At 36.5% G+C, this 15,362-nt stretch overlaps 1 protein-coding gene and 1 long non-coding RNA gene across 2 annotated transcripts in view; one reads left to right on the top strand and one right to left on the bottom strand.

Moving 5' to 3' along the window:
- LOC134796505 (uncharacterized) overlaps positions 1-15,362 on the bottom strand; it is a 363,632-nt gene that overhangs the window by 155,429 nt on the left and 192,841 nt on the right. The window lies entirely within an intron of this gene.
- LOC134796305 (uncharacterized) lies at positions 6,143-13,562 on the top strand. Its single transcript, XM_063768392.1, has 2 exons — positions 6,143-6,306; positions 11,566-13,562. The coding sequence occupies exons 1-2, from the start codon at positions 6,273-6,275 to the stop codon at positions 11,943-11,945; spliced, it is 414 nt and encodes a 137-aa protein (XP_063624462.1). The 5' UTR covers positions 6,143-6,272; the 3' UTR covers positions 11,946-13,562.

Genomic DNA, 15,362 nt, shown 5'->3' with positions numbered 1-15,362 from the left:
TATATACAATTATACAGCTACCCACGTGAGGCTTCTTGTTCCTCAAACTTCACGGGTTGCGAGGTCATTAATTTTGATTAGCTTCTCGTAACTGTAATGATGTAACAGGAGAATTTATTTATAAATCTGATTATGCATCACGTTACTCAGCCAAAGACACACGTGACTTGAATCCACGTTTACGAAAATGTATCTGATTGATTATATTGGGAAAATTTTTATTATGGCCTGAATTCTTAACGTACTTTTAAGTAGTTACGTAATACGAAGTACCATTATAATATTTTATAACAAATAAAATAAAAAAGGGCGAATCAATCAACTTTTAGACTTACACTAATTTGTAAACTTCAGACGAAAATTTCGCCTATATGTAATAATATTACTTTTATATCATTTTATTTTATACGTAACAAGCGATTTGCTCTCTGGTAGACCTAAAATTTTGACAAATATTACATTGTAAACGTGATTTCATGGTACCTTCAGAGACATTTTTGGTTACGCCAGAGACGTTAGTGTCGGTCTAAACCAGCGGTCGGCAACCAGCGGCCGACCGAACCTCTCACTTGCGGCCCGCGAGCCTCCCTGGCTACTTTGTATGTAATATTGACAAATGACAATGTCTGATAAAGTCATAAATATTAACAAAGTGCGGCCCGCGTCCACTTCGTTAACTGCTATGTGGCCCTTGATTGCTAAAAGGTTGCCGACCGCTGGTCTAAACTAAGGGATAAGGATCTTCCGGAGCTTACTTTTCTATGACATGACATGCGATACGTGGTGCTTTCCATGGAAAACAATGCGCTGGAAGCTCCGGTCCGGACACGGCCCGGTGTAACGTGAGTCATCCTTAAAAGAACAGTAAAGTACTTAAGTGTTTTACAAAGATACGAAGTTAAACGTTATAAAGGTAAACGTCCTAATACTCGACATGCTAAAATGCCCAATAGATGACATGCTACTGCTGCACGCTACAGCAAGAGTTGGTTAGAGTGATAACTACGCTACGCTACGGAGCGTTAACTATTGGAACATTGCCTAAGCACCCATACAACGTATGTATAATATACGTAATTATACGTACGTATGTGGAAAATTAGTACTATTTAGCCCTTCACAATCTTCACATGCATGTCATATATAAACATTTATCCACCTACAAAAAACATTAAAATGATCTATAAACTAAACAAATTAAAACTAAACTAACATTAAAATAAAACTACATAATAATGAAACTAATGTATGAAAGATCCCCAAAGTCTGGCACCTGCGGAAAATTGCCCATGAGGCTGGCTACATTACCCAGTTGGATGCCTATGCCTATTCCTTGGCCTAGGAATGAGCCAGCCATATGTAAACAGAACTTTCAAAGCCTAATTATTCTAAAAAAAGGTCTAAATATAAAACTTCAACTGGCCAAGGTGTTTATTTTTGTCGGTAAACATCGTCAGATAACGGCTATAGGTACCGTGAATTATGTGTAGACAGACGCGTCATCGAGACGTGTATGAGACGTGTGTCCGCACACGCGGCAAGGGCTCGGCAACGTGCGGTGTTGCCATGTCTGGGGAAAACTGAGACAACTCGATTAATGGTAAAATTATATTTACATCGATTTAATAAGTGTTACCGAAACTTACCCACACAGATTTTACAGGTACTAACCGACTAAAGGGCCGACCCATCTCGTTAGAAACCTCATATAGTTAGAAATATTGGAGACTCATCTACAATTAGGTACATCACATATACAATCAGTATACGATTCTAAAACGTAACAAATATAAGAGCCTCGGTAGAGAGTACCATTTTGTACCAATTGGAGTTGAAACTCTAGGTCCATGGGGTCCCAGCGCGCATAAGTTGTTCGCAGAAATCGCGAAGCGTCTGGTTGATGTAACTGGTGACCGAAGAGCTGGCGGCTACCTCGCACAACGTATCAGCATTGCGATACAGCGAGGAAATGCCGCCAGCATCCTTGGTACAATGCCTCAGGGGCCTATTTTAGATTTAAGCTAGTTATTAATTTCGTTTAGTAGTACCACTGAATATATATTGTATGTAAATAAATGATTTAAAAAAAATCAGTATACTAGAGCCAAATTAAGCCACCCAATGAAAGCTAAGTATGTTATCATTTTTGAAGTCGTAATTATAAAAATAAAACGCATATTCTGAAGTAAAAAGTTTCAAAGTGAAACATATGCCATGATTCAGTTAGAAACTTTTACACGTACAATACATAAGTACCTATACCGGGTGTTTCCTGTCACAGGAGCAATAAATTAAACAGTAGGCTGTACTCATCGAACAGACCAACATTTGTTCACCAACTTTTAAAAATAACTTATGTTTTGATTTTTATTACACTTTAATGTTTATTCTAAGACGCAATGTATTGCAAATTTTGTTATATTTAAAGCGTGACAAGCAACGTCAAACACATTGATGCCAGCGTACATGGAAGGCAATATTTATTTTGTATGAATAAGAGGAAATGTAAAGGCTTCATAATTTTTAAAAGTTGTTTAACAAAAGTTTTATAGTTTGAGGAGTATAATATATGTTTTCAATTATTTGTTCCTGTTACAGGCAACACCCGGTATACTAATATTTTTCAAACTCGAAGGGCGTTTGAAAATATATTTTTTTGGCGTAATTTGGCGTAGAGTAGGCTTGTGTCGGTCATGAACGAAGAACTGTTAGTCCAGGAATGAAATCCCATAAAGGACCGAAAGGAACTAAATCTTTTTGCACGCTCTTATTCGGTCTTTAGGTCCTTTAGTTCAGTGGGATTGGTGAGCGCTTAACATGAGTGGAACAGAAAATAGACTGAACGAAATGGTTCACAATGACGCTGGCACGAGTGCGAACAGCCCTAAACCTAAAAAGTATGAAGGAAAATCAAATATTTGTTTGAAAAATATTATAATAACAATGTACTTATTGTAAAATTAAAGGTGGACATCGGTTAACCTTCCAATCCTTTAATCTTGTGACTGAATTAAGGATGACTCACGCTAGATCGGGCCGTGCCCAGGCCGAGGCGTCCGAAATGTCATTTTCTATGACGGCCGGCCGGTGATCACGTGGTGCTTTCCATAAAACGAAGCGCCGGAAGCTCCAGCCCGGCCCCGGCCCGGCATCCTTTATAGGTATATTACTTATAAACACTTAAACTTATTTTCACCACACCAGCTCGGAAAGCCTTACTTTGCACTTCAAAAACTGATAGCAAAGTTGCATTTTATTCACATGTGAGGCAAAGTAATCAAATGCAAATTTTGAGTTGTTTTCTTATGTTTGCTGGTAGAATTGACTTTTAAATGATGATTTTGGATGATAAATATTTAATAACATTCATTTGGATTTGATTTGGTTTGATTTTGTTGCATATTTTACATTTAATATTTGCTTCGGGTTGGTGTGGTGAAAAATTTTGTGTTTCACTCGGGGGCAAAGTTGTTGTTTAACCCTCGTGCTTTGAAACCCTCGCAACACTCAAGATTCCATTGTTCGAACCACTCGCTACGCTCGTGGTTCAATTTTGGAATCTTTCGCTTGCTCGGGTATCAATATTAGCACAAGCGGTTAAACAACAACTTTGCCCTCTTGTAAAACAAATAACTATTGTAATGTATCATTACTAACCACGTAGGTACCTACGCATTATTTTTAACCGACTTCCAAATCTCAAAAGAAGAGGTTATCAATTCGATTGTGTTTTTTTTTAATGTTTGTTACTCCATAATATCAGGGATGTTGCGAATATTCGCATCCGCATCCGCATCCGCATCCGCATAAAATCGATGCGGAGTTAATGCGGATGCGGATGTAGTAGGGCGTCATTACCTATAACGAAATCGTCTAGCTAGATCCAGAAAAGTCGGCCAAGTTACTGTTTATCAAATATAATGCACCTATGTTCTTGCTCAAATACTAAACCTTTCGTTTTTTTTTAATAAAAATTACTAAAAATGTAATATTTGACGTTTTTTAAGTACCTAATTTTGACATCCGCGGATGTGAGCCTTTAAATATCCGCATCCGCATCCGCGGATGTCAAAAAATCTGCATCCGCAACATCCCTGCTCCATATCTCCGTCATTACTGGACCGATTTTGAAAATTATTTTTTAGATTGTATGTACATGCATACATATTGGTTCCGTTTTTGTCAAAACCCAGTTCTGATGATGGGATCCATGAGGAATCGAGGGAACTCCTCAAATCTTAAAGGCATACATATAGTGATTTTTGTGTTTTTATCAACAAATCAAGCATATACATTCAAAAAAGTGACATTTGATGAAGTGAAACTGCTGATGATGATCAGAACAACTCTTCAACGACGCATAGTTCGCGTTTGGCGATTTGTCCTCTTCGTTATGTTTGTTATGCAAGTTAAGTTTTAAAGCCACATTTTTGTCAAGCTCGAGTTCTGATGATGGGATCCATGAGGAATCGAGGGAACTCCTCAAATCTTAAAGGCATGCGTATAGGGATTTTTGTATTTTCATCAGAAAATCAAGCATTTTCATTAAAAACTGTCGCATTTGATGAATTGGAACTGCTGATGATGATCAGAACAGAACTCTTCAACGACGCATAGTTTGGTGATTTCGATTTTGTGGGTTAGGTTAGGATAGAAATGCGACCCTTAGAAAAACGAAATGCTACTAGAAAATTGGGTAAGGTTAAATTGGTTAGAACTGCGACCCTTACAGAAACGAAATATGCTACCAGAAAAAGGTGACGAAGTGGATTACTATATCTGGTGATCAGTTAAATACCAGCCAATAATTTATAAGGCATACAAACTATTTTGAGAAGTCAGTTTTTTTCTATTAAAGATGATTGTTAAATAGCTTAGTTCAACAATTTCTAATTATATGCATAAAATATATATACCTACAGGGTGTTTGGTACATCGTTTGCTAAATTAAAACGGCAGATAGGTTGAGTCATTTGCTATCTTCCCAGGCCTAGAAATTTTGAATTTTGCGCATGTTTTTTTCAGCTCTATGCCAGTTTTTCGTAAATTTCAAATTTTTACTTGCGCAGTCGTAAAAAAACATGGCCAATTTTTTTTCTAGGTATGAGTAGATAGCAAATGACTCAAACTATCTGCCGTTTTAATTTGGCAAACGATGTACCAAACACCCTGTATATATAGTCCTCCTCATCGTTTTCGATGACGGCGACCCTAAATAAACATCATGGACGTTGTCTAGCGTGAGCCCTTATATGGCTGGCCAGGCCGAACTTGGTCTTAAATACTCTTAGTGTGACAATACATATTATAAACATTTTCTCAAAAATGGACGGCAAAGTCGACTTTTCCGTTTAGAAAATAGGTCGCGAAGCGCGTAGTTTATGGTCAGTCAAAAATTAAAAAGTTAAAAACATTGCAGTCTCGATTTTGGGACTGCAATGTTGCATACAAATTCCATTATTTGTCGAGTTCCAAACTTTTTAAAAGTTGAAATGGCCATATCAAATGAAGGCACAGGCCCACTAAACAGCCAAACAGATGATTAGTACCGCGACTATTTAGCTGTCTCAAATAGGTTGGCGTATTTTCGGCAGAAAAATACACTTCTATTTTTTTATTAAAAAAATAATAAGGCGGCAAAGCTAATTTTTTCAATTGTTTCTACTTTTTTCTGTGAAAATAAATACGTAAGAACGTTGCTTTTGTAAAATATTTCTATGATATTTATATTTCTTGCACCATTTTTGAGAAAAGCACTATATATGACTCGGCTGGAAGACTACTTGCTGGCTTCGGATTCAATTAAACGGACTCCCAAGGTCGTCCGTTTAAAACGAATCCTCAGCCTGCAAGTAGCTACTTCCGAGCCTCGACAATAATGTACTAATGTATACGCGCCCGTATGTCAAATACATGTATTTTTGTTTTGTTCTATATTTAAAACTTAATGTATTCTTGTTTTGTTCTATATTTAAAACTTATTTCTGACAAACTTTCTTCGTGAGGAAAACTGAAAAGTAATTAAGCAACCCCAACGTTCTTTCTCGCTCTGGCGCTCGAGCGCCGACCGAGCGCGAACTACGCTACGGCCACGAGGCGCTACGACCGCTCAGTCAGACTTCGCTTGCTTGCCTACCGATTTTATTTTACTCACTCCACGTTGGTAACTCGAAAGAACAACACGCGCTCAATTGTTTTTGCGAATTTTTATTATCAATACAAGTTTGTAAACTGCCAGTGTTTGTTTTGTGAGTGAACAATATTTTGACAACATGTGTGAGAAGAGAACAAGGAAAATCAAAAAAGGTTAGTGTGTTATTTGCAAGTACATCAAGTAACACCGGGTTGGTTTCGCTGCTTAGTTATTTAACTGGACTTAACCTGAACACCGAGTTGTGGCACTGACCTACCGCACATAAATGCTTTCATATAAGTAATTCACAAAGCATGATAAACGCCTGTAAAATATAACCTACCAACAGAAAACCTTGGCATAAATTAGGTAGGCAATAGGCATATTATTCTTACATTGTTTGGATGTAAATATTTATAAACAACATTTTTAAATTGCTGTCTTTATTAAATCTACCCTATTTTACGTTAATTTCACATTTACCTACCTACTGCATAGTTCATAACTAGGTCATAGACCTCTTTATCAGGAATCTAATCTGTAATGTCTGGGGATTATGGATGTTCACGGGTATAGGTTACAGATATACCTAATATACCTACCTGAATAACAACGGCTAGCTGTAAAAATAAATTTTCAGTAGATAGAGTTAGACCAAGATAAGTCTGCACCTGCAGCGAGTTCCCCTGGAAATTAGCTATAATGAATCTTAAATAGATACGTGTGTCAGACGTCGATGTAAAGACTAATAATATTTATTATATCAATGATGTCAAAGATGCTGCTTCAAGTAGGTATTCAGCATTCTTTATGTGAATCCAAAACAACAACTAAAAGTTACATACACATTAGTATTTTATTACCATAAAGACCCTCCGGTCATTTATCATATATTAGTAATATAATAATTTTATCCTAGGTATTTACGATGCACTGCTGGGCACAGGCTTCCTTTCATGCACGTGAGGTATTGGGTTATTATGCCCCCTATCATATTTACAGAAAAAGGAAACATAAAAAAGATAATTATTTTGTTTATTTTTTATAGGGCCCAATACATTCCACGACTTTTCTCTTTCCAAACAGACTCTAATCGCGAATATTTAAAAGTCTAATACATCTTGCTTATATTAATTCAAATCGAAAAGAGATTCTGTCTCGTGTGGCCTCGTGGAGGCTCGCTCACGTTCTAGCTACTATAAGGCAGAGGGCACAAAACCAATATTACAGAAAGTTTATTCCATACCTGGGCAGGGCATAGTTGTTGCACAATGTATAAGAACAAAGTAGAGTGGACTTTCTGTATTTGTTTATGTTGTAGCTAGCTAACGGCTGTGGCCGCGAGCCGGCGAAAGTTCGTTGAACCAGCGACGTCATCCTTGACTCACATACTGATTGTATTCGCGGCGTTTGAGTGCAATTAGTAAATCACTTACTTACAGAGCTTAAGCTGCCTATTATGACCTCGCTATTTATTTATCTGTATTCTAGAATTGTCAGCATCTAGTAAAACTTTATACCTACACAATAATAAAACAACGTTAGGTACTTACCTACGACACAGTATTCAATGTTTACGCCAAAAATGTCACATAATGAATATAATATTATGTCTAATCTATTTTTAAATGCGCAGTTGAACGCATAATTCTACATTCATTTCCTTCGATTCGACCATATTGTGATAAGGATGACAATGATTGCTACATGTTGCATCTTAGAATGAACTAAGGTCAATACGGTAAGTGTGGAATTCGGGTAAGTGAGGTTGGCCGTCACATTGAGCCTATTTACACATTCATTAGTCACATAATGTCACATAATGAATATATATTATGTCTAATCTATTTTTAAATGCGCAGTTGAACGCATAATTCTACATTCATTCCTTTCGATTCGACCATATTGTGATAAGGATGACAATGATTGCTACATGTTGTATCTTAGAATGAACTAAGGTCAATACGGTAAGTGTGGAATTCGGGTAAGTGAGGTTGGCCGTCACATTGAGCCTATTTACACATTCATTAGTGTATCGTAAACAAAGGCGGTGGTGGCCGAGTGGATATGACGTCCAACTTTCAATCCGGAGGTCGCGGGCTCAAATCCTGGCTATGAGTTTTTCGGAACTTTTGTACGAAATATCATTTGATATTTACCACTAGCTTTTTGGTGAAGGAAAACATCGTGAGGAAACCTGCATACATCTGCGAAGAAATTCAAAGGTGTATGTGAAGTCCCCAATCCGCATTGGGCTAGAGTGGGGACTAAGATAGCCCCAGCCCTCTCGCGCATGAGAGGAGGCCTATATATAGGCTGAATTATTATTACTTATATATTATTAAGTATGAACTCTTAATGAACACTAATAATCAATGTGAAGGGCGTCTAGTAGCCACACTTTTCCCTATACCACACTTATCTGTATTGACCTTACATATATGTACCTACTTATTCAAAATATTAAGTAGATACCTACTCTACTTGTAGCATTAGTTTGTAAATAATTTAAGAACCTATTGAGATTCGATCAGCAGAACATGGTGGAATTAATCAATGTACTAATTTATATGTCGGTACACACTTATTTCTCCAGTATTTATATATGTCTAGGCTAGAAAAGTAATGCACCTACCTACTTCTTGATATCTGATAGATGAACACCTTATTCAAATAAAGGTCGCAAAAGTAATAAATAAATACGAAGAAATGGTACTGAGATAACTAACTTAGATAATTAAATAAGCACTATTTCTTCGTATTTATATATATGATGATGATTTATGTAAGTAGGTATATCACCTCAACTCACCTCGCCCCGCCGGTAGTTGAGTTGAACAACTTTATACCTTGAGGTGTCTGTGTATCCTATTGACCTTTTTTCCATTGTCTGCCATTTGAATGGGTAAGCAAGCAAACATATTCATCGGTACCTGACGAAAAACTTTCACACACGTAACGTCAAATTGTGTCTAGTACCTGTCTTAGAATAATAAAATTAGAATATGATGGTTAATAACTTGTATATGAAAAAATAAAGTTCGTTACAGTAATGATCACCGATGACAAACTTCATAAATGTTCCTAGTATGCAAAAAAATAAGATAATTAATCATATATATTACTCTAAAAAATAATCATCATCAGATATGTTTAAAACTTAGCAGATACATACATATCATAAAATTCATTTTATTTTGCTTGCTAAAGCCAATAAGCTCTCACCCTTTAGTTTAATCGTATGTTGAGCAACTGTTCCCCACACTTGAGTAGCAGTGAGTCATGCAAAATTTTAAGGCCTCTTTTTATTTTATTTCTAACATATTTCTAAGCTTCGTTACAGCTGTTTTTGTTATTGAGTTTAAGAGCTAGATAGATACTTAAATAGGTAATAGGTACTCTAGGCTTAGATAAGAAAACTTGAAAATTGAAGTGAATTTGGCGCAACTACAACTCTTAAGTACAATAAAAAAAAATGTGCCCCGTACTTGTGCTATGAGACCTTTAACAATTGTAATATGGATGAATCTGGTAGATAACAGAAACTATCAAAGGTTATAAGTATGACACAGAAGACCCACAAGATGAAAACAATAATATAAGATGCCCCAAACAGTTTCGAACATGTCAAAATGTATGCAGTATATTAGCAGAAATTAGATACAGGCATATATATAGGTACGTACACACATGAACACACAACACGTATGTGCTAAAGCAGCTGTAGTAAATATTCCTACGGCAGCTCACGTGGCTCTGCCATACGTTTGGAGCATCGTTTGTTTTTGTTGGCCACTCTTTAAAAACGCATGCTCGCACATAACGTGACTGGGAACCTCAACTATATAAATACAAGTAGTACAGTCGGCACTCTTAACATCACTTTTCTGTACAATTTAGTATGGCGATGAGGGTACTTAAGTTGGGCACCGACCGTACCTACAAAGTCCTTGCTTTGTCATCACATTTAACGGCCACGTTTTTTTTACATCCTTATATGTTATTTGAATATAATAAACTCTAGTCGGAGTTAAAACCGGTGGCGCGCTCTGTACCAGATATATTAGTCAATCAATGACTCATACTCTACTTTTCTTCGTAATTTTCATTTATTATGAAAATAACTATGTTACATTTGGTTATTATAGGTGTCTTAAATGAGTCTTCAAATCAAATCTAAATACTATTTACAACCAATACTAATTTTATACAAATTGTATAGGGCACATGTCTTCTGACATCATATTTTTATTTAGTTACTCGTAAAGTGTCGATCAATGTTTTGTTCAAAGTACAGGGGGCCGATTTTTGAAATTCGACCGCTCGATTTCGTGTATTTCGTTCAAGGCATTTAAATTCTACTAATAGAATTGAAAATGAGTGGTCAATACCACTCGATTCCTAATTTCTATCGCTCGTATTTCAAAAATTAGCAATTCGCCATTTTCCACCGATTTTCACGATTCACGATCGAAATTCCAAAATCGGCCCCCTGGTACTTTACCTGGAGAAACCTCAGGCGCAGAATTACGAATGCATTCTGGCCCAACAATAGATTTATGAATCTGAATTTCAGAACTCATAATCCGACGACTGGTTCAGGGTCCGGTCACCTCAGTTTCTCTAAGACCATTAATAGATTATTTAACCTTTTCTCCAGAATATGTTTATTTTTATTTAAATGCCAGACAACAGACAATAAACAACAACAACAACACTACCTACTGTTTATTTATTTTACATCCGTCTGTATTTATGTTTTTTATACTTATTTATGATGCCAGTCTTGAAAAAAATACACAGATTCACTCAGAAGCAAGCTAAAATATAAAATTAAAATCTGACTTCGAATATATGCATTTCAGGCGTGACAGATGAAGTGGCTTAGGTATTTCACTTCCTCGTATCTTTAGCGCGAACATGTGCAAGCATTAGACTAGTGTTACCGGCACCCGCACGTTGGCCCGCACATGCGCGGAGCCACGTTGTGGCAACGTGATGTCGAGCCCGATTGGCCCAGCGCCGCCTACGACCGAAAGTGCAATTTTATAACGCCGATTTTATTTATTATTATTACTATATATACATTACTATTCAGCCAGACTTGCTCATGATAATAATCCCTTGTTTCGCGTGATTTATTGAATAAATCAATCTGTGGATAATTTCCATTTGCAGGTTATCTCGCATTTAGGTGATTACCTGTGATTACCTGCGCATGTGTGTACCTGTTTGCTTAATATTGAGCTCCATTTGAGTAGTTTACAATTTCTGGTACCTACTGTAGCGGCTCTGAAGTAAAATTTGTAGATTTTATAATATGTATATGCCCATCACTATCTAAAACTGGTACGATTTAAAAAAAATATATTTTTTACTGGCACAAGTCTAACATATTAGCAATTAATAAGTATCAATTTCTTCTTTTTCAGGTTCAAACCTTATGCGTCTGAGAGAGGCGAGGCGCTTACAGCGGCTGCAGCGAGTGACGTCGCCGCCGGCGCCCGAGGTGCCCCGGCCCTGCCAGCCGCAGCCGCTCCCACCCAGCAACAACGGAGCTAAGAGCAGAGTCCTCCTAGAACTCGCCTGGAAAACCGTCGCCCTCATGCACAAAAATAGGATAATCCAACAAAAAATTGTAGCTCTACAAAAAGAAACTACAGAATTCGTCGCTTCAGTCATGAATAACCCTGAGAATAAGCAGCGGTACATGGAACACCTCCGCGCCTACAAGCTCGCGCAACAAACGCAAGCGCATCCTTCTAAAATTGAAAACAACAATTTGCCGTTAAAAGTTGAACCAACTGTATAATCAACTTTGTACAGGCAAACAGACAGTACGAGTGTAAATAAATGAACCGTCTATTTTTAGGTTATGGAAATGTTGTATTGTCATATGATAATTAAATTTGAGTTTTGAATGCTCTAGATATAAACTTTCGTTATTAGCCATATTTCTATTTGCATCGGATTCCAAAATTATTACATATACATTGAGACATAATTGTTGGGGGTTTATTAAGGTAAGGTGGGACAAGGCCGATATGCCGAATTTTGATTCAATATTCTTTGTATACAATAGCAATATCAATAGATACATATAAGTAGTGTAAGTTTTGAACTAGTATCATGTAAGAATACTACGATTGAAAATATGAAATCGAAAATTTCACATACCTATAGGCCTTGGCCCACTCTACCGTAACACTAACATGACTGGATATTTATATAACGGATCAATGACAAGTGAAAGCGAATGTCATTACAGTATTACCTATGCAAAGTTTTATAGAAAACTAAGTATACTGTTTTATGTGTTCAGTCTCCGTAGTCACTGTAAACAAAAACTGCCTCCGTGTTGTTGCGTCACGATTGAACTTAGTTATTACGCTTGAACTAGTTTGATAATATAAAACCTCCGTATTAATAAGGGGCCTGTGCACATAACATACCTACACCCAGTTGGAATAGCATTGTACTGGCTAATGTGCCGCAAAGACTAGTAACTATGTTATTTACTTACAATTTTAGCGCATAGTAGACTTTACTCGTACTTGCTCGTACTTACGTTAAGGTTACGAGTATATACTAAATCTGTTTTGACGTTAGATGTCGTAATTAGATAATTAGGTATCTTATTTGTGGTAAGGGAGTTGTAAGTAAATGTAATATTCAGTTCTTCTGGACTTCGATTTAGAACATATGTTCATATTGGTACCTTTCAGCAATAATGTTTTAATGCAGTGTCTTAATAAAAATGTTGTGGATAATGGAAAATAGGTACTACTTCTACATAGGACTAGCATTAAGATTCTTTTGAGGTTGTATCTAACATAAGAGTATGAGGCTGTTTAATTTAAAAGTGTTGTGGGGATCTTCGTACCTAATATGTATTTAAATGTATAGATATACAACTTACATTTAAATTAAAAACCTACAGGTGTGAATTCATTGTGACATGAATTAATTTCGAGCTTTGTAATACGACATCCATGTTTATTATGTTAAGGTCGTAATTTAAACGTTTTATGGTACGAAGACGTTAAAGGTATTGTTAATACTCTTAAGTTATAGGTCAGGGGTCACCAATTTGTTTCTTCTGGGGTCCGATTTTTTAAAATAATGTGACCATCGCGGTCCGTTTCTACTTGTGTTTATTAAATAAGTATTAAAATTATATAGGTCGGCGGTCCGGATCCGGACCGCGGTCCGCCATTTGGTGACCCCTGTTATAGGTAATGTACCTATAACGTATAGGTATGTAGGTAGGTATTTATAACTGCTGATCCAAACACCAATATTTGCTTGTGTCGCTGTCATAAGTTCATTTAGGGCTTCATTTTACATTAAATGTAATGTCAATTTTATACTAAAAACTATAAACATTTTCGTTACGTGCCTGTGATATAAAACTTAAAATTTGTTTCAACTTTTTGTTTTTAGTTTACAAAACAAGAGAACCTCAATGACTCATTAAGTCATTATAGCGTCGATAAGGAAAATTTCGTTAGACTTGGATATGTCGTAGGCCGATCTTACGATCAGACAGATCGTAATGTTCCTGTGTAATGTTTTGACGATAGTCACATCAAACCAATATATAGGTAGGATAGGTTCGTTAGGTTGCTTCAGATGCCCGAAGGGCAAACTGCCCAGAAATAGGAGCCCCGCGTAGCGGGGCTCCGTCGACTCAGGGAACGAGTCAAAGATTTTCACGTTTCACGATATGCCTAGGATTTTCACGATATGCCTGATCTTACGATCGGCCGCCGACAGATACATGCACACGTTTGCTGAAAGCGCGTTTGATCGTCGCTACCAAGGTGATTCGCTATTTATTTTATCGTTTTTCTTTTAAGACTGTACTAAAGAAGTAAAGATTCAGACAGATATGTAGATGCTTAGTAGCGTAGGTACATATATCCAGGAACTAACTTAACAATTTCTATTGTATTACATTACATAAGCATTAATTAAGTAATGAATATTTATCCAACTGAAATTCTTGCAATCTAGATGTACCCATCAGTCAGTATCAAAAGTATAGTGTATCCGATGAGTCGAAATACCAACCTACACACGAACGAACGTAGATAGGTATATACCTATGTGTCACTATTTCAAAAGTATTCGAGGGTGGCAGATACTTGCGCGTTTTTCTATCCCCTACTAATGGTACTGACTGTACTGCCTAAAGTTTATAGTTAGGTATTTATGGGCAATAGTCAGTAAAAATAATATTGGTACCTATAATGCAGAGAATGCCAGTGTAATTTTGCATCCACCCAACATATTTGCATGAACTTACACATTTGTAATCAATTGATGAAAACAGAAGTAAGTACAACAAATTTTTAAGTTCATGTAATATTTTCCACTGTTAAATATTTGAAGTTGCCTTATATGATCAAGGGAAACAAGAATTATTGTATCCTTCTCACTAAGTATTGCAACAATAAATAGATTTTATGTGTTGCATCAAGTTAGATAACGGGTAGGGGAGACCGAGGTGAGTTGTGACAGAGGAGAGTTGTGACATTGTCGATTTTTTGGAATCTAATAACTGTGCTCGCAACAGTGTGCGTTTGTTAGCTCGCAACTTGAACTGACAAACGCGCGCTATTGCGACCTAGTTTTTAGTTAATAGATTCCAAAAAATCGACAATGTTACAACTCTCCGCTGTCACAACTCAACTCGGTCTCCCCTACATACCTACCTACTTATTTAAGCAGGTATTTGTTTGCTGATTCTTAGATTCACTAAGTGCTTCATTTAGCTCATAAGAATATTTTTGTCAAGGAAATGTTATATGTTGTGTTTAATTCAAGTATCAGCAAACTGTAATGGTCTGTCAAGCCATTAAGCAAATTAAAAAAAATGTTGGCGCGAAGGGTTATCGTCTCATAGAAATTTGAATTTCGCGCCTTTTTCTACTGACAAAGATGTTTGACAGACTATACCTATTTTATAATGTAGTATTTTCCCACAAAAGCACAGATCTTAGCACCATCAATTGTGTTCATTTTACACGTACTGATGTACCTACCTACTTACATTGACTGTATAATATTTACAAAATTTTAAATTATAGTAAACGAAATATAAATTGAGCCGATTGGTCATAAAACTTTATCTTTACCAATACAAAAGGACAAAAGAGTTGTGAAGTGCTTAATTCCGCACTTCTCGTCCATATAGCGGGAATAACTAGTTATGACACTTTGTGTT

The sequence above is a fragment of the Cydia splendana genome, chromosome 1 (assembly GCF_910591565.1).
Source record: "Cydia splendana chromosome 1, ilCydSple1.2, whole genome shotgun sequence".
In the NCBI taxonomy this organism is placed as follows: domain Eukaryota; kingdom Metazoa; phylum Arthropoda; class Insecta; order Lepidoptera; family Tortricidae; genus Cydia; species Cydia splendana.
The sequence above is the reverse complement of the archived record's forward strand: the minus strand, read 5'-3'. Positions and strand labels throughout refer to the sequence as shown.